General features: G+C 47.2%; 1 protein-coding gene across 7 annotated transcripts in view; it reads right to left on the minus strand.

Moving 5' to 3' along the window:
- The window catches only part of KLHL3 (kelch like family member 3), a 114,267-nt gene that overhangs the window by 67,152 nt on the left and 22,941 nt on the right, over window positions 1-24,174 (minus strand). For 3 of the 7 annotated variants that reach the window (XM_075900457.1, XM_075900455.1, XM_075900449.1), the window contains exon 1: window positions 8,696-8,929. The exons of 3 other annotated variants lie outside the window; for them this stretch is intronic. Coding sequence is in view for 1 of the 4 variants with exons in the window: in XM_075900449.1 (XP_075756564.1) it covers window positions 8,696-8,709 (14 nt within the window). In the remaining 3 variants the exon portion in view is untranslated. Of the gene's footprint in view, window positions 1-8,695; window positions 8,930-24,174 lie in introns of those variants that run through there. One more of the 7 variants, XM_075900452.1, reaches the window with a different exon arrangement.

Raw genomic sequence — 24,174 nt, forward strand, 5'->3', positions numbered from 1 at the left:
TGACTGTCAATCTTGCACCTATACTGGTGGGACTTCCTAATCCGGCACCCTCAGCACCTGACCAGTCCCAAAAGGAGGGAGTTTGCCAGACCAAGGGAGGTCAGGCCTTGGGCTGTCCCCCAGGCTCCCCTTTTGGCTGCTGGTCTGGCCAGTGCCCTGTCCCCAGCCTGCTGCCAGAGCTCCACTCCAGACTGCAGCTCCGCTCAGAGCAGTGGGGCTACCTGCCCTTCGGATGGCGCATCCTGTAGGGGTTCTCTGCTTCCGGACAATGGCGACTCCACGACCCCAGCCATTCCATTGCAGCTGCCAGTGCTCCACGGCCGTGTCCAGTAGTGGCTTCTCGGCTCTGGCCGGCAACGGGGGCCAGTGGGGCTCACCGCCTGGCTGGCTGCCTGCTGCCAGAATAGCTGAGCTCCCAGCCGCTGGCAACCTCTGTGACTGGAGCTCTCCAGTCCAGCAACATCTGTGGTCAGGACCAGAGAGTCCCAGATAACAGAGGTTCAACCTGTATTAGCTGAAAATGTCCTGTGTATGAGAAGATGTAGGGCGGGGAGGAAACAGGTCTTTCCACCCCACTCACTCAGTTTACTTTGTTAATCAGATAGCACTAGAGTAGGTATAGGTCACTGCAGTCTTCCTGACTATCCACCCTATACCAGGTACTGAAAAAGAGCATTTATCAGCACCAGAGCGTACCCACTGGACAGAACTGAACTAAGGGTTACAAAATGCTTTCATGGATTTCTTTCCTACAACAGTAAGAGAACTGTTATGCTCAAGAAATATTCTATGAGATTAGTGTATTAACAGAAGAAAACAAAGGGACTGAACTCTGAATAGTGCCACCTGTATTCCAAAACCACAACATTCCCTTCATTTGGGGTCCAGATTTACTTTTGAGGCAACTTTCTCCCTGACAGATCCGTACACTTGCAGAGCTATCTTTCTATTCTAGTGTTCAGAGTCGTCGACTTAGAGCCAGGAGTGGTGGGCTCTCGACCCACCTTTTCCACGCACACTGAGTGACCTTGAACTAGCAATTTAACTTCTCTTGGCCAGATCAGCAGCAAAGGAGTCCCCTGATATAGGCAAATCCTCAAGAGGTATAAAGTCAATGTAGCCACTCTGTGCCACCTGCATCCTAGTGATTCTCAGCCAACAAAGCAATTCCTAGAGGTTTTTAGGCTGCTCTACATCCCATTAGATTAGGGATGTAAAATCCCTTTTAATTGGTTAACCAGTTAAACATATTGTTTGACTGGTTAACCCATAGGCTGGGCTGCTCCAGCATCCCAGCTAAAGGTGAGGTTAACAGTTAACCATTCACATCCCTGCACCAGATGCCACATTATTTCTCAGCTCAGGGGTAGGAGAGCTTCATCACGTGCCCCTCTTGAATGTGATTTTGACTGGATGAAGAGGGCTCTCACAGTCCATGTGGTATGTAATCAGCACACACCTCACTTCCCATACCCTTGCTTTATGTGCAAGTGCGTGTCACTTTAGTAATACCGGGGGGGAGGAGGGGACGATGCAGATAGAAACCAGCGGAATCTGGTGACCCCATGCTTGGACAATGATAAACAAAACATCTCAGGGCCACATATAGTACCCTGATGGGTTGGCTGCAGGTTGCCCACCACTGCCCTAAGAGCTAAACTGTTCCCTTGGCGCATACAGGTACCTGAACAATGCAAAGGGTGAAATTCTGCTCCCACTGAAGTTGATGGGAGTTTTTGCAATGGAGTAGTTTGGACTTGCAAAGTTTTCAGCTGATCCTCCCTTATGGGGGGGGGGGGGGGAGAAGGGCATGTTTCTACACGCAGATGCCAAAGAACGGTCAAGAGCGTCAGCTCATTGAACCACTCAGCTTCTTAGGACACTAGGGGTGATGGCCCTACGGGTACTGCTTCCTGCTCCTCCACGCAGCATCTGTGACATTACAGCTCCAGCTGGGATCAAGAGGCAGTCCCTGTTAGATGCTGCTGCTGCTGCTGCTGGCAAAACCACTCCACCCACAGAAGGGGGTTTTATGAAGCAGAGCTAAAGAGCAGTCAGTCAATAATGACTGGAATAGGAGTCCCCATACATCTCCTGGAGGGGGAAGAAAGTGTGATGCCACAGAAGGAAGTTGGGAACCTGCAATGCCTCTGATCTGTCACTTATCCAAACACAGAGGAATTTCTGTGGCATCAGGGAAGGCACCATAGAGATGCAAGAGTTTAACCAGTTAACCAATAAGCTGATGCTCATCAGTCTGTTGAACTCAGCTAAGATCCTGCCTGCCAGCTGCACGCTCAGGTCAGGGGTGGGTGAGAGAACAGGCCCCAGGTGGGCTGGGATGGTGACCTGGAGGGCACAGGAGGAAGAGAACAAGCCCCAGGCTGGGGGGGGGAGGGGGACAAGTTTGGGAGGGAAAGAACAAGACCCTGGCCCGCAGCTCCCTGCACATCCCCTGAAGGACCAAGGTAACACTGGGTAAGTCTGCTAATAATACACACAGAAGAGACTGATATAGAAAGAGAGATGGGCAGGGGGATGCAGATTTTTCTGAGGATTTGAAAATATTGCACAGAATTGGCAATTCTGCTCCTCTCCCCCATTTAAAAAATATCAAAGGAAAGGATTTTTTGTTTTTTTTAAGGCAAGTATTATTTTCCCCTATTTTGTTAATGCATTTCTGGCATTCCCCATTACTACAAAATGGATACACAATATTTGGTCACATATGCCAGTGGTTCCCAATGTTTTTTATATCGGGACCAGCAAAGCCATTCACAAACATTTGATGGATCAGTAACATTTTATTTGCATCTTCATTATGGAAAATAAAATACCAGTCTGCAAAAAGTTTGTGAATAGGTTTGCCTGTCCATGGTATAAAAAGCCCCAGCCCCCAATGCCAGCCTTAATTCCTAGAGCCCCTCACCTCTCCACTACCCACCCAGCACCAGCCACTGACCCAAGTCCCCTGCACCAACCCTTGCCTCTCCATGCCAGCCTCTCGCCCTCAGAGCTCCCTAGTGCCAGCCCCCTTTCCTCAAACGCCTCGGTGAGAGCCTCCTGTTTCCAGAGCCTCATTGCACCCAATCCTCCCAGGTCCCCCATGCTAGCCCAATCCTCCCAGGTCCCCCATGCTAGCCCTGCCCCCCAACCCCCTCACTACTAGCCCCCCCCCCACAGGCATCCCCAGTGCCAACTCCCCATCCTGGATGTCACAGTGCCCCTCAATGTCAGCTCCCTGACCTTTTAGAACCCCCCGCCCATGCTTGCCTCGCCCCCACTTACCTAGCCCTGCCGCTGCCTCCCAGCCGCCAGAGCACTTCCCCGCACGACAGGAGGGCTGCGCAGAGCCCACAGCATAGCAGGCCCTTGCTGAGCACCACGGCAACCAGGCCCCATGCGGTGGTTGGCCCCAGCTGAGGGCCACGGTAGCCGGGCCCCTCCTGAGCACAGCTTGAAGGCTCGGCCGGGGCCAAGTGTCACATGGAGCCTGGCTACTGCAGTGCTCAGCTGGGGCCAAGCGCTGCAACAGCCCATCATGCATTCCTTCCACCCGGGCCGCGTAGCGGCCAACCGAGCTAGAACCGGGGCCGCAGGGAGGCTGCCCCGGCTCCAGGCACAGCACACCCAGCTGCCTGCCGCACCACTCACCCTGCTACTGCATGGGGAACCCCAGTGGGAGGGGCTTATTAGCAGCTGGGGGTGTGGCCTGGCGGTGCGCCGCAGCCCGGCAGGCAGAGGTCCGCGGCTCGCTGCTGGTCCGCAGACTGACATATGCAGCCTAAGTATACTGCAGATAGCATCGCTAGAACCCCAAAAGGAACATTCTTCTGAGGAAAGGGAACTCGATGAGTTACAAAGACAAAAGAGTTTCACAACATAGGATAGCAAATTAACCCTACATTTTTATGGGAATTATTCAAATTCAACATCAGTATCACAGTTAAGGATGTGAAGATTTAACTGGTAAGCCACAGAGGGCCCACTGCAGACAGGGGCTGCTCTAATGCAGTGCCTGCCAGCAAGAGGCCCAAGGGTGAGGTAGGGGCTGCTCCAGTCAAGACACCAAAGCAGCCCCCCCCGCCTGCAGGGCACTCGGGCCTGCCACAGGGAGGGGCTGCTGTGGCCTCCCAACCCATACAGCCTCTGGCTGTGGCAGGGGGCTGCAGGCAGGGGCTGCTCTGGCTGAACTGGAGCAGTCCCTGCCTGCGGTGGCAGCAGGAAAAGAAGAGAAAGGAAGTATTCCGGTCTAGGAGCAGGCAGGGGAGCCGCTCTAGGGCTGGAGTGGTCCCCGGATTCACACTCCCCTTTAATTGGTTAACAGTTAAACAACATGTTTAACCAATTAGCCAATCAAACAGGATTTTACATTCCTAATCACAGTTGCTTTCTGATGCAAATATTAAACTTCTCAGCACAATACCCATGAAGATATCACCATACTTATGCAAAAATCATCCAAAGCCATTATTTTATATTACAGTATTGGAAATCTAGAAGACTTACCCAACATGGCTCAGCTCCGGGGCCAGCCGGGGGCATTAGGTGAAGCCATGAAGCATGCTCCCTGGCTTCTCCACGGAGCCAGCCCAGAGTCACAGGGAGCCATGCAGGTCATCCCCCGGCTTTTTCCCAGGGCTGGGGCTGGCCTAGGAGCAGCGAGGGTCCTGCAGGTTGGCTACCAGTGCTCCCCGGGGCTGGCCCGGGCCACATGGTGGCCAGAAGCTGCTCCCAGGGCTGGGGCGCTTGCAGCTGCCCTGTGGCCACTCACGAGTATAACTGTCCCTGCTATCACTCTCTTTCATTTCCATCGTATTCCACACACATCCCTTTGTCCTGGCACAACCAAACCCTGACCTTGCCTTAAGTTATGATAAGAGGAAGCTGCATAGCAAACGTGATGGTCCCAGCTCTTCCCATTTAGGAGGAGTTCTTAAACAGACTCACAGACGGACAAATGGACAAATGCAGAAATTCTCCAGAATATATAGCAGATTTAGGTTTTCAGTAATTCTTCTGTAAGATTCTTTTTTTAATATGTTTAATTTCATCAGAGATAAACACCACACATTTCTGACCATTCAGCTGTGTCATTTTGTCAAAGAATGACCATACAGCACTGACAAAAAGAGAACTGAGTTCAAAGAAAGCAATTTAGATTGCCACACACAAGATTGGCTTAGACGAAATCAACTCTGCAAACATATAGGCACATGATTAACTTTACACATGTAAGTAGTAGTCCTACTCACCAGCTCACATGAGTAAAAGTGTCTCAAAAATACAAGAGTTTACAGGGTTAGGACCTACATTTGAAGTGACTGGATAATAAAGCACTTTTTTTAAAAAATTGACAAAGTGGAAGAGAAAAATTGAAATCCAGAGAAGATAAAATAGGTCAAACTTGAGGCCTAAACTATTATGTAAGTTTATAAAATGTTCCCATAAAAAAATTTAAGCCAGTGTACAAATATTAAAACAAAACCACCACACACAAAAAACCCCACCCACCCACCCAATGTATTCAGTAGCCCTTTTCAGTGTGTAGAGTGTAGCTTTTGTGGAGTTCAAGAGGACATGCCCTTCTTGAATGTGAGAACCTGACATCTTAACTGTCTCTTCAGAGGGACATAAATCCAAAGTCCTTACAGCCTTGGTTCACTGAAAAGCCTTGCCTCTCTTTATATGTACACCATGAGAAGTAAAAGTCATACTTTGGATAATTCTATTCGAACCACCAAAATCCCCCAGAAGATTCAGTGCGATTCTTCACTTTCAAAGACCGATAGGATATGGAATAGGGATGTTAAGTAACTGTTCGTTAGCTAATCGAGTAGTCGATTGAAATTCCATCAACTATTCAATTAGTCGAAGAGGGGCGCTTAACTTACTACATTTAAAGTGCAGCCCTGGCGTAGGATTAGCTCCTAGGGGTGGTGCGAGCTGGGACAGAGCAGTCCCAGCTTGTGCCAGCTCCGAGACAGCTGCAACTCTGCCTCCCCAGCAGCGTGAAGATAGTGCTGGGGGGGAACCGTCAAAAAAGCTAGGTCCCCCCAAGCATTGGCTTCTGCTTCCCTTCCCCACCTGCCACTGCCTCTGCTACAGAGGCAGCAGGGCGGGGAGCAGCAAGTAGTCACACAACTAGTCGTTTACATCTCTAATATGGAGATTGTCCTTAAGGAATAAAAGTGTCTCAATCAGTCTAAACCAAAAATAAGGTAAACTGGCTACTATAAGGCTCTCTAGAAATTCAGTGCCCAGAAGGTTCAGTATTTGAACTTTTGGACACTACCATATTAGAAGTGATTAATCAGTGTTCCCTGTAAGGTGAGTACAGGGGCAGCCGCCCAGCTGATTTGCAGAGCGCCCAGAGCAGGCAGCATGTGTTGAAATTGGTGGTGCACACCTGCACACGCCTCAGAACATATAACAAAATTTATTCTGCACATGGAGGGGGGAAAAAAAATAGAGGGAACATTTTTAACAATGGCCACTCTGCCTCATCTTCTCCTGTCAACTCTCAGGCATTAGGTTCACTTTAGAAACTGCAAGAATTGGACACACACTACTATATGGGCAACTATCTAAAATAACTCAGATTTAAATATACTAATGAATAACCTCCACAGCTAGCCATTTTACACTTATTCTAGATCTTGTGTTTCTCATATATTTAACCACTAGCGAGATCACAGGCTGAGAGTTTTGTTTTGAACGTTAAATATACAAACAGCACATCCTTCCCACCCAGACTCCTCATCCCCTCCTACACCATGGGTGGTTGGCTGGTGGTCTGCTGAAAGATTTGCATTGAACAGGGTAGGTTGTAGGCCAAAGTGTTGGAGAACCACAGATCTCAAGGATAGAATTCTGCCCCTTGTTACATGAACAGAATTCTCTTTCCTCAAGTAAGGCCAGTAGTTTTCAATTTGAGTACAGTATGTTGGAAAAGCAAAGTATTCCTCAGATCCCAAAAGGCAGCAGGTTTCCAGTATGATTCAGTGAGAAACTTTCCCCCAACACAAAGGTCACCAGAATAATTTGGAAAAGAAGCATTCAGTGGAGTTTTTGGGAGTAAGTTTCTGGCTTCAGAAAGTCACAGGGCCAGGGCAACTCAAAGAACACCACGTACGTGGTAAACTTTTTATATCCCCCTCTTCTCTAGGTCATTCCTATGCAACAATCACAAGATGCAACTTCTCATTATTTGCACTATGTTCAGGGGGCCTTTACAGTCTTAGAAAAACTACAGCACCGACAATATCACAGCCAAAAACCAAAACTGCATGGGAAACAGTTAATGGCCCAAATACCCTATGAGCAGCTATTTAGCTGCTGCTGTCTCCCTCTTCCTGTCATAAAACACAAGTCCCTGGTTTCTGCTTATAAAGAGGTGTGTAAATTCAGTACACTTGCAAAATTCATAAACTTGTGTTTGTTAACTACAAGAAGCACTAAATGGATGCCACTGGGTACAAGTCAAGATTTCACTGGAGTATCTGGGCTGCCTCTCACTCCATTCATATGATGAAATGGGCTCTGCCCACAAAGCTATAGCTCATTTTATATTTGTTTATTTGAGTACTAATAGTTTAAAATTGTATTGGTAGGCTGCACTGTATCAACCCACATTAAGTTTCCACACCTCACTTCTGCATATTCCTTAAATACCTACATCAACCAGGCAAAATGCATTCGAACATCTTGCACACACAAAAAAAATCTGTCTGGCCAGTTTTCACATGGATCTAAATTCCCTTCCCTTCTGAGGAGGGTTTGTGTCCTGTGAAGTAACCTTCATTTTTTACATTGCAATGTCTAGTAATTGGAAGATAAAAGGGATATTTGTGCTGGAGATTAAGAAAAAAAGGCCTTCCAAGAACAGAACGCTAACATGCTCCAAAAGGAAGGAGAATTCTCACAGGAACATGAGCAGTGTTCCCTGTGATCGTGCAGACACTCGGGGATTCAAATCCTCCCCCCCAGCTGATTAGGATTTTTGTTTCTACTAATGTTGCACATTCACACCTGCCTCCGTGCACGGATGGAAAAGCTTGGAGGGACCACTGAACATGAGAATCACAGTCCTTGAGTTAATCGCCCTTCCTTGCATGCCAATGAGTGCCACTGGCTAAGTGAGCTGGTTCTTGTAAGTCCCACATCTTACAAGCTTATGCAACTATCCAGAAGCTTTTCAGGTGAAAAGGCAGCTCTCACGAGAATGTGCTTCCCCGGGGACTGCAGAGATTCTTGTGAACCGCACCGCTCCCAGGTCCACCCGTTCAGGCGCCCACATGGGGATTTGAAATTTTGAAAGCACACTCCGCGATAGTTAACCTGGGGCACTTTGTACGGGGGGGGGGGGGGGGGGAATGGTGGTAACAAAATGCCCAGGGGTAAGGAGTGATGCTTGTCCCCGTGAAACACAATGCAAAATCCTTCCTCACTAGGGAGAGCTTTGAAAATTAACCCCCCCCCCCCCCCCCCCACACACACAGAATCGTGAGCAGCAGATCTGTGGCACTTACAAATAAGCGCCAAGCTAGTGTCCCCTGCAACGAGATGCCAACCCCCCCCTTAGCGTGACCCCCCAGCGATCCACCAGCAGGGCGCTTTGCACGCCCTGCCCTCCCCCGTGCAAGCACAAAGGCGGCTGCCCTGCCCTGCCCGGCGCGCGCACACACACACATACCTTTCCTCCTCCATTGTGCGCAGCCGGGCTGGAGCCTGCCCTCTGCATGCACCCGCCAGCCCGCTCGCAATCCTGCGGCCGCTCGCCGGCAGCGCGCTGGCGAGATCAATCAGCGCCTGCCACTCCGCACGGCTGCAATCGGAGCCCCGGGCTCCCCCCACCGCCGAGCTGCTGCCTCTCACTGGCTCCCTCGCGCAGCAGCCGCCGCACAGCGCCTCCTTACCCAGAGCTCCCTGCAGCGGAGCTGCAGCAGCCCGCTCCCTCCGCCTTCCTCCCCTGCAAGCTTGCTGGGCTGTCTCCTGGCAACAGCAAGCGGTGCCATTTACACCTCTCCAGCTGCTGCCGCTTGCACACGGCCTCCCCACGCTCTCTCCAGTGCCAGCCAGGGAATCTGTCCAGGGGGAGCAGGGGATTGAGGGGGAACTTCTGGCTTGTCACATTCACTCAGCAGGGAGCTGCTGTCTCTCAAACGGGCCCATGCTTTCCTCCATTACGTGCTGCTGCAAGGCCCAAATTCACCTCCGAGACCTTGGCCTACCCTAGGCATTGCCAGTGAAACAGAATGGATCTCCCTCCTCCCCCAACTCCCTGCATTTCCCACCCAAATCCGTGGCTGGCCCTTTTCAAAGGCTTTAAAACAACAACAACAAATGGTCCTGCAGCACCTTAGAGACTAACAAAAAAAACGTAGCTGGTAGCATGAGCTTTCGTGGGCACAGCCCACTTCTTCAGATGAATGGAGCAAGGGCTCCAGCGGTATAAACAGCAGAGAAAGAGGGGACTGGTGCCGGAGGGAAAGTGAAGGAAAAAGAAAATCTTGTAAACTGTCATTCATACAGTTGAAATACTCCCAAATGTAAATGATAACCCATGAACAGATCACAGAGTGGATCTGATTCTAATGGCTATTAAACCATTAAAATTAATTGCTCTGAGCAAATCCATGGAGGACATCCCACGGTGACATTCCTGCTTGAAGAGAGACTCTGTTATTCACGGATTTCTAGGCCAGAAGCTATCACTGTGATCATCTAATCTGATCTCCTGTATATACCCCAGGCCACAGAACTTCCCCAAAATAACTCCTAGAGAAGATTTTAGAAAAGTGTCCAATTTTTATTTAAAAATCACGAGTGATGGTAAATCCACCAAGACCCTTGTTAAAGTGTTCCCATGGGTATTTACTATCACACCAGATTCAGAACACTGAGGATGTTTCCCATGTATTTCTTTTGACAATATTCTTTGTGAGAGAAGATCCTCACCAAGATCCTAGTGTACATTCCAAGTGCCCAATCATATACTCATGGCATCTGGTATACCATGTAGTACAGTGTTTCTCAAAGTGGTCTGTGAAACCACTTTGAGAAACCTGTTAACTGGCCACTACGGTGTGTTTACTTACTGGTGTCACGGCCATGGAGCCTCGCAGCTCCTATTGGCTCCGTTTTGCCATTTGCAGCCAAGAGGAGCCATGGTATATTTTCACAGACCACTTTGAGAAATACTTGATGTAGTGAAAGCATAAGAGTTCTAGGCAAGGAGCAAAAACTAAAAGTAAATAATTTATTCAAAAACTGAGGGTCCAGACCTGTTCCCATGGAAGTCAATGGCAAAACTCCCAACAGATTTCTAGACAAGCAAGAGCAAGCCCTGCCATTGATGCCCAATGCCAATCCCCTGAGCAACATACATTTATTGAACAAACAGCTATCATAACAAAACACTAGCCTTTCAGCCAAAGACCCATACCAGAACACCCCACTTCAACCAGCCAAGGACCTACAACTGAACTAATCCAACAACTCCGTTTAAATGCTTTGTTAAAACAGATATATTTAATACTGAATCTTGAATTCCTTCCAATGGGAATAGTTTCTCACAGCAATGGGGTGTTGAATCTGAGACAAATAATACAGCTAATCAGTGGACAGAGGCAAGGTTTCTTTACAGCCACTTTGCGAAGTGCTCATGATAGTTTACCTAAGGCACAAAACTGCTTGCTTGCCTTTTACTGCAACTGCTGATAGCCATGAAAAAGCTAGTATTTTACTCTACCAAAAATGTTACTCAGGTTGAGTGGAATTTTTCCGGGAGAATTGACAATGCTCATTGTAAAACTGGGACTGGTGCATAAAACTGGTATCTTCCTACTTGGCGTGTGTGTGTGTATGCTCCCAAATCTGCATCTTGACAAATAATCTTGTCTACTTCTTTTCTTAAATTAGAAAAAATGGAGTCTATAACCCCAATCTGTAAAGAAACACATAAGCACACTAATAAAGCTGATGAGCTGAACTGAGATCATAAACTTTTCAGGACAGGGACCATCAGCTGAATGCAACTGCTGAAATGGGATGCCATGCTTCCATTTTTAAGTGCCCAACTTGCAACATCTTGGACCTGGTTTTCAGAGACACTCTCACACAGTAGTCCACATTGACTTCAAGAGGAAGTACGAGTATTAAGGTCTTCTGAAAATAAGGCCTAAGTATTTCTGTTTGAACACCCAGTACTACCATCATCAAAAATCAAGGCTATGTCCAATATCTTTATTCATTCTGTGAGGAGCCTAGTACATCTTTGATACCTAAAGAAACTATTTAAACGTGACAATTCCAAGAATGTAGCTAATCTTTGTCCTTTCCCAAGACAAAAGTAAAACAATGACCAAAACATCTGAAACATTAATGACAAGATCATAAGGCTCCAAATCATCAAAACACTCTAGAGAAAGATTTAGGACAGGCTCCCCGATAAGGATTTTTTCATATCAAGCAATTAATGGTTTTCGAGTGAAAGCATAGGCAGTAGAAACATTGGAATACCTTTGCTTTAAGCTTTTGCCTTCTGTGATAGATTCTCTTCGTCAAAGCCTTTCAGCGGGCCAGTATTTTTTCTACAAAGTAACTAACATTTAAAGATCAGACACGCTGTCCCAGACTGAGATGCAAAAGAATCTTTTTATGGAATTTTTTTTTTAAACTATGACTGTTGCCCTCTAGTGGTAGTTGTATATTTTACACTAACCCGAGTTCACAAAGCCACATATTTAAAAATACATTTTTTTCTAATCTGTAGCATGCAGAAACATCCCTTTATTTTTAATTTAAAAATGGTCCGTGACTTATGCTGATCATTCCTCTTTACATTTAAGATTTAAATATAACAGATTACATCCTAGCTATGAATTTTGGAGACATAAGGTGGGTGATGATTATATTAGACCATCTTCTCTTGTAAGAGACTTAAAACTTTGGAGCTACACAGATCTCTTCCTCAGGTCAAGGAATGTAAAAGACAAACTGCCTGTTCTGTAACTGGTATTTTTTGAGATGTGTCACTTATGTCCATTTCACATTCCACACGCATTGGTGCCGGAAGTATGTCCTTCAGCAGTACCCGTAACGAAGTAGCTCTAGTGACCCCTGGAGAGGCACCTCCCTGGTGCTGTATAAGGGGCACTATACACTTCCCCAACCCTCAGTTCCCTCTTGCCAGAAACTCTGCCAGTGGGGAAGGAGGGCAGATTGTGAAGTGGACATGAGCAACATCTCGAAGAACACAAGTTACAGAACAGATAACTGTCTTATCTTCAAGTGCTTGCTATCCATTCCATGTTAGGTGACTCCAAAAAGCACCTATGGAGGTAGGTAGAAGTTCTTGGCCACGTTGATTGTAACACAGCTCTGGCAAACCCATCATTGTCTCTAGCCTGCTGAGTGATGGCATAGTGAGAGATGTGAACGTGTGGACCAAGGACCACGTATGGTTCTACAGTCATTGCGGATTGCACATGTGCCAGGAAGGCAGCCAGTGATGCCCGCACTCTGGTTGAATGAGCCCAAAAAATCAGGGGTAGCTTTGCCAGCTTGTAGCAGGAGCAAGAGAGGACGCAGTTGGAAATCCTCTGCAACAAAACCAGAAGGCCCTTCATCCTATCAGCTGTAGAGACAAACAGCAGCATTGACTTGCTTAATATGTTCTAGGTAAAACCCAAGGCCTTCCAGGTGACCAGGGCATGTAGATGCCTCTCTTCCACTGTCTTGTGAGGCTTGCGCAGAACACAGGCAGGAATATGTCCTGGTTCATGTGGAAGGAAGAAACCACCTTTAGCAGAAAGGCCGATAGGGTGGTAGCTGGACTTTGTCTTTATGGAAAACTGCGGAAGGCAGTTCCAAAACCCATCTCGCCAATATCAGAGTCACTAGAAATGCACCCTTCCAAGACAAGTGGGAAAGGGACAGGAAGCCAGCCGCTCATGAGGTGGACCAGTGAGTCTGGAGAGGACCAGGTTGAGGTTCCACAGTGGTACAGGGTTTTATACCTGCGGGTAGAGTTCTTGGAGATCCTCAGTAATCTGACCATCATGTCATGAGAGAACACCATCTGTCCCTGAATCAGCTGGTGGAACATGGAGATAGCCAAAAGGTGTTCTCTGAGGGAAGAATGTGCCAGACCCTGGTTCCCAAGCTGCAGCAAGTAATCTAGGAAGGCCTGCTCTGGAGAACATTCTAACACCCTACAGGAGACCATCATCCACTTAGCCAAGTCAGTCAGTCTCATAGATGGCCTCCTGCTTCCCAAAAGGACCTGCAGGACCTCTTCTGAGCAGGTACACTCCTCCAGGCTCAATCATGGGGCATTCACACCAAAAGGTGCAGATATTCAAGTCTGGGCTGTAGGAGTCAACCACGGTCCAGATGGTAGGGAAGAAGTCAGGGAGGGCCCATTTGCATATTAATGAGCCATACCAGTGCTGGTGAGGCTGCAATGGGGTGATCACAATAACCCATGCCTTGGTGGGAGGATCTTCATCAGATCCTCAGCTCATGACAGGAGGAAGGCATCAGAGAGCGAGTCCTTTCCCAAGCCCTGCTGGGATCAAAACCAGTGGCACTTTCCATTATGCCTGGTTGCCAACAGGTCCACTTGGGGAATTCCCCACCCCTGGGAGTGAATGCGAGTGACTTCTGGGTGAAGTGACCACTTGTGGTGAGAGGAGAAATCCCTGCTGAGGTGATCCTTTAGAGCACTCCTAACATTCCTGGGAGGTAACCTGCTTCCAGATGGATATCATGGCTGATGCAGAAATCCTGAAGCTGGAGAGCCCCTTGGCATAGACCCGACGAACACGCTCTCTGTTGAGTGTGGATGTAGAACATCAAGGCCATGTTGTCGGTGAGGAGACTCACCCTCTTGTCAAGCATGCCCCCTCCTCCCGCTAAGTCCCAGATCGGACTAACACACTAATGACCCCAAGGTACTAACACTAAAACCATTTACAGCAACTTTACAAAGTCTCTCTGAACAAAGGCTAAGCAACACTGAAGCAGCAACCTTCTACCATGCATCATAACCGGCATCAAGAAGGAACTCAGGGTAGGGCGAGCGGCATCCCTAATACTGTGCCATGCTAGCACCACTCCTCTCTGGGTACTGCTGAAGGAAAAACTTCCAGCACTGATGCATGTGGCAAACACATACACCTGACATGGACTGGACAGGAGCAAGCACTGGAAGAAGAATCAGTGTCACAGCTAAATACAAGGTGAATCATATTGTTAAGCATCACCAGGAGTTAACAGCTGTCCCACAAAGCCATTCAAGTGGGCAATTAACACTTCTGCAAGCATAGGATGAACGAATGTTAGGGGGCTACAGACTGTTGTAATGAAACGTAAAACCAGTGTGTCTATTGCAGGGGTCTCAGACTCCCAGCCCGCAATGCATCCCTGGCTGGAGCAGTTGCACATTACAGCAAGGAAGTCCTGGTGAATGAAGGGAAAGGGTTGCCTGTCCATTCCATTCCCCAAAGTCCCCGCCCCCCGGCTCCTGAGAGATGCATCAATGTCATCGTAGTGCTTTAATGAAGATGCTCTAAGCCGGGGGTTGGCAACATATGGCACGTTTGTTGTAAGTGGCACTTAGCGGGAGCTCATCGCCCCCCCCCCCTTTCCACAGTCGTGGCTCCTCTGGTATCCAAGAATGATTAAAGGTTTAGAGAACATGACCTATGAAGCCAGGCTTCATGAACTGGGCTTGTTTAGTTTGGAAAAAAGAAGATTAAGGGGGGACATGATAGCGGTTTTCAAATATCTAAAAGGGTGTCACAAGGAGGAAGGAGAAAATTTGTTCCTCTTGGTTTCTGAGGACAGGACAAGGAGTAATGGGCTTAAAGTGCAGCAGGGGAGGTTTAGATTGGACATTAGGAAAAAATTCCTAACTGTCAGGGTGGTCAAATATTGGAATAAATTGCCAAGGGAGGTGGTGGAATCTCCCTCTCTGGAGATATTTAAGAACAGGTTAGATAGACATCTGTCAGGGATGGTGTAGACGGAGCTTGGTCCTGCCTTGAGGGCGGGGGGCTGGACTCAATGACCTCTCGAGGTTCCTTCCAGTTCTATGATTCTATGATTCCAGCAGGAAGGAGGTAGCGCTGGGGCTGAGGCAGCAACTCTTCAGGTGTCCAGGGCCGGCTCGGGACCGCATGGCTGCAGCAGTGGCTCCTCTGGCATCCAGGCCAGCCTGGGATGGCGTGGCCACAGTTGTGGCTCCTCTGGTATCCAAGCCAGCCTGGGATTGCGTGGCCATGGCAGTGGCTCCTCAGGTGGCCAGGACCAGCCCAGGATTGTATGGCCACAGCAGCAGCTCCTCCGGAGCCAGGGCCATGTGGTGGCTGCTCCTTAGGTGGCTGGAGCTGCTGGCCAGAACAGCTGGCAAGTCACCATACAGCTGTGGCCCCAACTTCAGCCTTGGGGAAGAGCTGGAGCAGAGCTAGGGCTGCATGGTAGCTGCTCCTGGGGCAGGCCAGGGGCAGCTGCTGGGGTGGCATGGGAGTGCGGGCGAGATGCTGTGGTGGTTGCTGCTTCTGCAGCAGGGGCCAGGCTGCTGTTCTTCTGCCATCATCACTGGCGGAGCAGCACAGGACGCAGAGACTTGTGTGCTACTTAAAGTATCAAACTATGAATCCGAGATTGGAGAACTCAGCAAGGCAAAACAAGGCCAAGGATCATGCTAAATGGTAAAATCTGCACCTTAATTTTTAATGAAGTTGCTAAAATGTAAGTAGGACTATTATTGACTTTAAAAGGGACCAATAGCACACAGACCTGTAAATAGAAGTGAATAAGTTAAATCTTGGCATGCCACTTTTGAAAGGTTGCCAACCCCTGCTCTAAACCAACAGGAGAGATCTCCCCCATGTGCTTAGTTAATCCACCTCCACAAGAGATGGTAGCTAAGTGAGTGGTAGCAACCATGAGTGGTGTGGAGAGGGCGGATAAAGAAAAGTTATTTATTAGTTCCCATAACAGAAGAACTAGAGGACACCAAATGAAGTTAATGGGTAGCAGGTTTAAAATTAATAAAAGAAAGTTCTTCTTCACACAGCGTGTAGTCAACCTGTGGAACTCCTTGCCAGAGGAGGCTGTGAAGGCTAGGACTATAACAGAGTTTAAAGAGAAGCTAGATAATTTCATGGAGGTTAGGTCCATAAAAGGCTATTAGCCAGGGGATAGAAATGGTGTCCCTGGCCTCTGTCAGAGGCTGGAGAAGGATGGCAGAAGACAAATCGCTTGATCATTGTCTTCAGTCCACCCTCTCTGGGGCACCTGGTGCTGGCCACTGTCGGCAGATAGGCTACTAGGCTAGATGGACCTCTGGTCTGACCCAGTATGGCCATTCTTATGTATGTCATCAGGAGAAGTTTATAACAGTAACATAGTGCTGTCAATACTGGTGCTTAAGTCAGTATAATTATGTTGCTCAGGGGTGTTGGTTACTCACCCCTGAGCAATGTAGTTATAAGTTCTTCTATAGTAGAGTTTCAGTGGCACTTATGTGCCTAACTCCGATTGACTTCTAGCTGGAGCTACGTATCATTTCAGGTTTTGAAAAAAACTACCTTTAATTCTTCCATTTCCACCCTTTAAAATGGGAAATCTACTTATGCAATTCATAAGCATGTTTCAAGGGTTAATATTTGTGCAGTGTAGCTTTGAGATACTGGCATAAATAGTTCCATACAAGTGCAAATTACCACCCCCCATTCCATGTAGAATCTACTATTAGGCTTGTGTATCCATTACCCCAACTGCCTTTTCATTTGAAAAAAAAATTACCTTCAGTTTTGTTCTTTGCAGCAGTCCAGTAAACATGGTCACATTGCTTTGTCTAATATTCTCAAACAGCAAACAATGTGCATCAGAGGCAGCAGGGCAGGGTGACAGGCAGCTGGTCCACGAGGGGAGCTAGTATTTAAATGGGCTCCCCTCGCAGACCACCTCCCGCCTGGCACCCCACGCTGACACCTCTGATATAGAGGCAGCAGCACAGAGTGTCAAGGGGCTCCTCGGGAGTGGGGCTGGAGTGCACTACCTGCCGGCCCCACCCTTGCGGACTATAGAATAGTCGAGTAACTGATAAGAATTCATGACATTCTGTCACTAGAGGAGCTAATTGATAAACTTAACTGTCAGTCCCCGTAATACACGAGGTTCGAAGGGATGCCGGAAAGGATGAGACCACAACTGGGGGTTTCAAAAAGCACAAACTGATTTTATTTTGATGGCGCCAGACAATCATCAGAACAAAAATTAAACAGATTGCCAGACAACACAAAACAATTCCCTGAGGCTTTTCTAAATCACAATAATTCCCAGTAACTGCCCAGGGGTTAGGAACAGTTGAATTAACACTGGTATTATCCATAGGGCTGACTATTTACACAACTTTATACACGGAAACAGTAAAAAACCTAAACCACAACTACTTATAAACTAACTTAGTAACTTTTTAGCCACTGTCACTTGGCAAGCAATAAGGACAACTAAAAAATCAATTAGGATAGGGATGATGGTGGGGGGGGGGGGGGTGTTATACCAGTTCTGGAGACAGCAGGAACACAAGTACCGGTCACACGCTCATAAACTGTCTCCACTCGGGTCGACCAACTCGGAGTACGCTCAGTAAGACTCAAGAGCGGGGGGTGCAAGGCGTCTGGGTGATCAGGCCAGGCGTTCACTCAATGCGAATCCCCAGTGAGAGAGGGGCTGCCTGCCTGTTTTATTGCCTGTGAACTTATCACCCCATAGGTTGGTTTTTGCTGCAGTGGGTGGAGTAGCAGGCCTGAGCACCAGTCAGCCCACTGGCTGATCTGTTACTGCAATGGGTGGAGCGAGCAGGGGAAGATTATTAATTTACATGCCCTTATATGGAAAACACTCCACCTCACAGACAGAGCCCCCTATACCAGCCTCAGAGGTATTACAGGCTATGGCTCCCTGTGACGGGCAGCCATTTCTGATGTTCTGTCTTGGACATTAACAAGTAGTCACTGGGAACCAGCTAGCATTTACAGAAGAGTTCTGTAGTTTGTAACCTATCCTTTAAACCAGCTCCTTACCTAATGACTGGAAGATAGTCAACGTGATGCCAATATTTAAAAAGAGCTGTAGAGGTGATCTTGGCAATTATAGACTGGTAAGTCTAACGCCAGTACCAGGCAAAGTAGTTGAAACTATAGTAAATAATAAAATTGTCAGACACAGATGAACATAATTTGTTGAGGGAAAGTCAATATGGTTTCTGTAAAAGGAAATCATGCCTTACTAATCTATTAGAATTCTTTGAGGGGTTCACATGTTTGTTGACCAAAGAGTATCCAGTGGATATACTATACTTAGATTTCCAGAAAACCTTTGACAAGGTCCCCCACCAAAGGCTCTTAAGTAAAGTAAGTTATTGTAGGATAAGAGGAAAGATCCTTTCGTGGATTGATAACTGGTTAAAAGATAGGAAACAAAAGGTAGGAATAAATGGTAAGTTTTCTGAGTGGAGAGAGGTAACTAGTGGGGACCCCCAAGGGTCTGTCCTGGGACCCATCCTATTCAACTTAGTTATAAACGATCTGGAGAAAGGGGTAAACAGTGTTGTGGCAAAATTTGCAGAGGATTCCAAACTGCTCAAAATAGTTAAGACCAAAGCAGACCGTGAAGAGCTTCAAAAAGATCTCACCAAACTAAGTGAGTGGGCAGCAAAATGGCAAATGAAATTTAATGGTGATAAATGTAAAGTAATGCACATTGGAAAAATGAATCCCAACTGTATATACAATATGAGGAGGACTAATTTGGCTACAACTACTCAAGAGAGATCTTGGAATCACTGTGGACAGTTCTCTGTGCAGCAGCAGTCAAAAAAGCAAATAGAATGTTAGCAGTCTTTAAATAGGGGTAGAGAATAAGACAGAAAATATCTTATTGCCTCTACATAAAACCATGGTACGCCCACATCTTGAATACTGTGTACAGATGTGGTCACTGCATCTCAAAAAAGATGTATTGGCATTGGAAAAGGTTCAGAGAAGGGCAACAAAAATTATTAGGCATTTGGAACAGATCCCATATGAAGAGAGATTAAAAAGACTTAGTCTCCTCTTTTCTAAGCTGAAAAGTCCAAGGGAGGAATATGACAGAGGTCTATAAAATCATGACTGGTGTGGAAAAAGTGAATAAGGAAAAGTTATTTACTTATTCCCACAATATAAGAAGTAGGGGGCACCAAATGAAATTAATAGGTAGCAGGTTTAAAGACAAACAAGAGGAAGTTTTTCTTCACTCAGCGCACAGTGAACCTATGGAACTCTTTACCAGAGGATGTTGTGACAACTGGGACTTTAACAGGGTTCAAAAAGAGCAAAATTCATGGAGGTTAAGTCTATCAATGGCTATTAGCCAGAATGGGTAGGAATGGTGTCCCTAGCCTCTGTTTGTCTGGAAATGGATGACAGGAGAGGGATCACATGATGATTACCTGTTGTGTTCCCTCCCTTTGGGGCATCTGGTATTGGCTACTGTCGGCAGACAGGCTACTGGGCTAGATGGACCTTTGGTCTGACCCAGTATAGCCATTCTTATGAGGTTAAGGGACTATTCAGTTAACCGATATTTAACATCCCTATTTTCAAATATCATCTGCTGCAGGAATCTTAACGATTCACAGCATCACCATAATCTAATCTAAAAGGAATTAGCTATAATACCATACAGTGCATGCATTCCACCGACTGAGTATTTAGTAAAATGACTCTCAAAAACGACCTGAGTTCAGAAACCTGGCATGACCTAAAAGGGTTTCCTTCAGTGAAGGACTTGTCTATAGATGGTAAGTTAGGACACAGCAAGGTGTAGTGTGATCAGTGTTCCCTCTTTTTTTTTTTTTTACTGAAGTGGAATGAATTTTCTTATGTGCACCAATGTGCAAGTGATGTGCGATAGGTGCACCCATATGGAGCTGATGTAACAAAATTCATGTGGTGGGAGTGGGATCAAGGTGTTCTGAATGTGGGAAGGGGGTCAGGGCTGGGGTAGAAGATTAGTGTGTAGGAATGTGAGGGCTCCGACGAGGGATGCAAGCTCTAGGGTGGGGCTTGGGTTGAGGGGCTCAGGAATGGGACAGAGGATTGTGGTGCAAGGGCTCTGGCTGGGACTGGAGATAAGGAGTTTGGGGTGCAGAAGGGAGGCTCCAAGTTTGGAGAGGGGCTCTAGGCTGAGGGTGTAGGCTTTGGAGCACAGGAGAGTGCTCAGAGCTGGGGGGCTCAAGATAGAGCAGGGGGTTGAGCTTGGGCTTACCTAGGTGGTTCCATGTTGAGGACAGCCAAGAGGGGCTCCCTACTGCTGGCCACGGGAGGTCTGCACTGGGGCTGGCAAGGAGGAACCCCTCCCTACCAGCTTTAGGGCTTGGGGAAAGCAATTTCTCCCCACTGCAGCCTGAGCCCCTGCGTGGGGCTTAATAGGAAGATGTGTGATGTGCTGCTTAGAGAGAACTTTGAAAGTGACTATTCAGCACACTAGTCTGCCCGTGCTAACTCACCATGTAATCATGCCCTTAATCAGACTATGTTCCTTAAAACAGCAGTAGAGGTTAATAGGATTGAATAAATCAAACCCTGAAACCACACTTCAGTTGAAGAGATAAGGATGGGCCTGAAATAATCCAGTTCTGCTGCTCAACAACCTTGGACACTAATAAATCAGAAACACGTAAGACAGCCACACAGAGATGATTGGGACAGTCCACTAAGATAAAAATCTCACTTTCCACTAGAACTTTGCCCACCCAGAAAGCAGTCAAGGAGGACAAATGTTTTACAAGTCAACATTCCTGACTCCAGTCCCAGTTACAATAGCTCCCCAGCTACTCAGAAAGGCACATTAGCCTCCAAAGAGCAACAGATTTCATGAGATCTGCTGAGAGCACTGCAGTGTTCTCAGCCATTAGTGAAGAACATAATTTGGCTCTTCTTGTTAGGAACAAAACCTGAGGGACTTCAAGTAGCGTCAGTGCATTAAGAGAACCCAGCCATAGTACACTCAGTGTTGTGAAGCAAGAGTACCTACTTGGCAAAGTGCCCATTTCTAAAACGCAAATTTGGTAAGCGTGTCAGTGCTCCTCATCCCAATGCTAGTTGTGCATGGTAATCAGAGAGCCACCCAAGTGGGACATGATTGCCACTATGAGCCACAGCTGCCTCTTTGCATAGCACACAGTGGGCAGGTTGCCGGCACCTAGCTATTCTAGATTCAATAGGTCAAGCCATTACCACCACCATGTAACATGGGGAAGTGATAAAGCATTAACTACTACTGCCAGTGGGCTGGGGCTGAGCCTATGTCAACACTAGACCCAGAAGGTTGGCTGAAGGTACACAACTCCAGCTACATAAAACACGTAGTTGGAGTTGACACATCACCAAGCTTGACTTAAGGTATCTGCACAGTGGGATGTCGACAGGCGCAAACGCTCCCATGGGCTTCCCTTACTTATCACGAGGAGTTGGAGTACCAGCGCCAACCGCAAGAACCCTTGGTGTTCTTACTATACCCACTAAATCAAATGCCAGAAGACTGATCACCGGTGTGGCCTGAAACACACTTTGCCAAAACAAAAACTAGGGATGTTAAGAGGAGGGTAATTGACTTAGTGTTGTATCGACTACACAATTAGTCAATAAGGGAGGCCCTCTGTCCCAACTCGTGCCAATCCAGAAGCTGTGGACCGGCTTGCGCCAGTCCATCCCACTGTGGCTCTGCAATATAAATTTAGTAGGAGCTGGGTGCGCAGGCTTCTTACACAGAGGCAGCAAGGGCAGGGTCAGTAGTTGAATATTTGACTCAACTATCTGATAAACTTAAGCTTATTGTGTAGTTGAGTACTCGCTTGCATCTCTAGAAAAGACAAGACCACACTATCTCCATGGCATCAAGGTTGGTGATTCCCTATGGTGCAAGCTAAGGCACTCGGCCTGTGACATTGCTGCAGTGAGACAGATGCACCAAAGCCCCAATGCCTCCTCTCCATAGTATGGCTGCAAGGAATCTCCTCCTGCAATGCTGATAGAGATTCATAGATTCCAGGGCAGATGGGATCATGGGGACAGTCTAGTCTGACTTCCCGCCTAATACAAGCCATAGGACTTCCCTGAACTGATTCCTGTTTGAACTACATTATATATTTTTAGAAAAAAATATAGTGAATCTGATGTGTTCACCCACTTCTCTTCTGTTCCACTCCATAGGGCTGATACACCAAGGCTATGTCTACACTCGCGGCTTCTTGGGCTAGTAATATGCAAATGAGGCTAAGCGTGGAATATTGCCGAGCCTCATTTGCATACCTAATGAGCCACCATTTTTTTCAGAAGAGGCTCTTGCGCAAGGAGGAGCGTCTACACTGCCCCTTCTTGCGCAAGAAAAACCCTCTTGCGCAATGCCGGTACTCCTATTACTTTTCAGGAAGAACGGTATTGCACAAGAGGGTTTTTCTTGCGCAAGAAGGGGCAGTGTAGACGCTCCTCCTTGCGCAAGAGCCTCTTCTGAAAAAAATGGTGGCTCATTAGGTATGCAAATGAGAATCGGCGATATTCCACGCTTAGCCTCATTTGCATATTACTCGCACAAGGAGCCGCAAGTGTAGACATAGCCCCAGGGTGGAGAACTACACCAGTGAGGAAGTATGGACGTATTGGGGTGATCCTTCTTCCCTGGAAATAATATCCTACGTATGAGGTACCTTTTCCTTCACACCAAAGTGCCAAGAGTGGCACACTAATGCACATGGACATCCCTTCTGCCATGGTATCAAGGGCACAGAATCAATGCAACAGTTCCCTTTCCTTTCAGACAGTCGCTGACTCAGAGCAGGGTGGTTTGAGCTTCTTTATCCTGGCTTTAGGTTGCCCCATTTGAGGCACCAAGGGCACCTCCCCTTTTAGCACTGCTGCTTTGCAAGGCTGATTACACCAGCACACCCCTCTTCGTATGTGCTGATGCTCTGAGGGGAAGATATTGACACTCTCATCTCTCTCATATTCAGAGCACTGATGCACCCAGGCAGAGATGCAGGCTGTAGGATACTGCTAAGCCCAGTGAGAGGTACCAGTGAAACGTACTGAAACAGTAGCACTTACACAAAGACAAGGGTGCTGACCCCCATCTCCAAGACGATCACTGAAATGCTTGTGTAGATTCTGACCTTAATACCCTATCCAGGCACTCAGCCAATTCACAATGACACTTAGGTGCCATGGGAAAGTTTACTCACTTTGTGCAATATTGGAAGTTAAGATGTGTCCCCCTGCACATGCTCAGGCCGAACAGGTGCTACCACCAAAAGTCTGATTAATAGTGCAAGGGGTGTTAGCACACCAGAAGGGAATACCCATTTGAACACTCCTCAAAAAAGAATTTCAGGTTCCATCGGGATCACAAGACTCCAGCTGAACTCCATTGGTGTCTAAATGAACTACGTTCCGAGGTTTCTGCCTGCTGCCTCACTCTAGGTACCCCAACATCTATCTTCCACCTCAGAATGATCTACAAACCAGGGGAAGACTGATGTTCATTTTCCTAAGCCACATGAGGGGCCCGGTCTAGTTGCCAAGCTTAGATACTATCTTCTGAATTAGGTCTCATTCAAAATTTCACTGGAGGTTTTGCTGGTGCCCATCTTATAACGCTTAGCCCTGAGGTTAGAGCACTTCCCTGTGATGTGAGACTTCAGTTCAGTTTCCCTGTCTGCTAGAGAGAGGGATTTAACTAGGGATACCCCACCTTTCTACAACAGTAGTAGGAAATGAACCTGGGGGTCTCATTCCCAGAGGAATGCTCTAACCCCATGGCTCTCAGAGATACTTGTAGCCTTGGGGGTATGCAGAAGTCTTCCTATAAGTACTTCCATTCATCAAGATATTTATCTACTTTTACAATAGGCTACGTAAAAAGTACTCATTAAATCAGTACAATCTAAAATTTCATACAGTGACTTTATACTGCTCTACATACTATACACTGAAACAAGTACAATATGCATATTCTAATTGGTTTATAATTTTATGGTAAAAAGTGAGCCATTTTTCAGTAACGAGCTTGACGTTTGTATTTTTAGGTCTGATTTCGTAAGCAAGTTGTTTAAGTGAG

This window comes from Pelodiscus sinensis, chromosome 17, assembly GCF_049634645.1.
Source record: "Pelodiscus sinensis isolate JC-2024 chromosome 17, ASM4963464v1, whole genome shotgun sequence".
Classification (NCBI taxonomy): Eukaryota; Metazoa; Chordata; order Testudines; family Trionychidae; genus Pelodiscus; species Pelodiscus sinensis.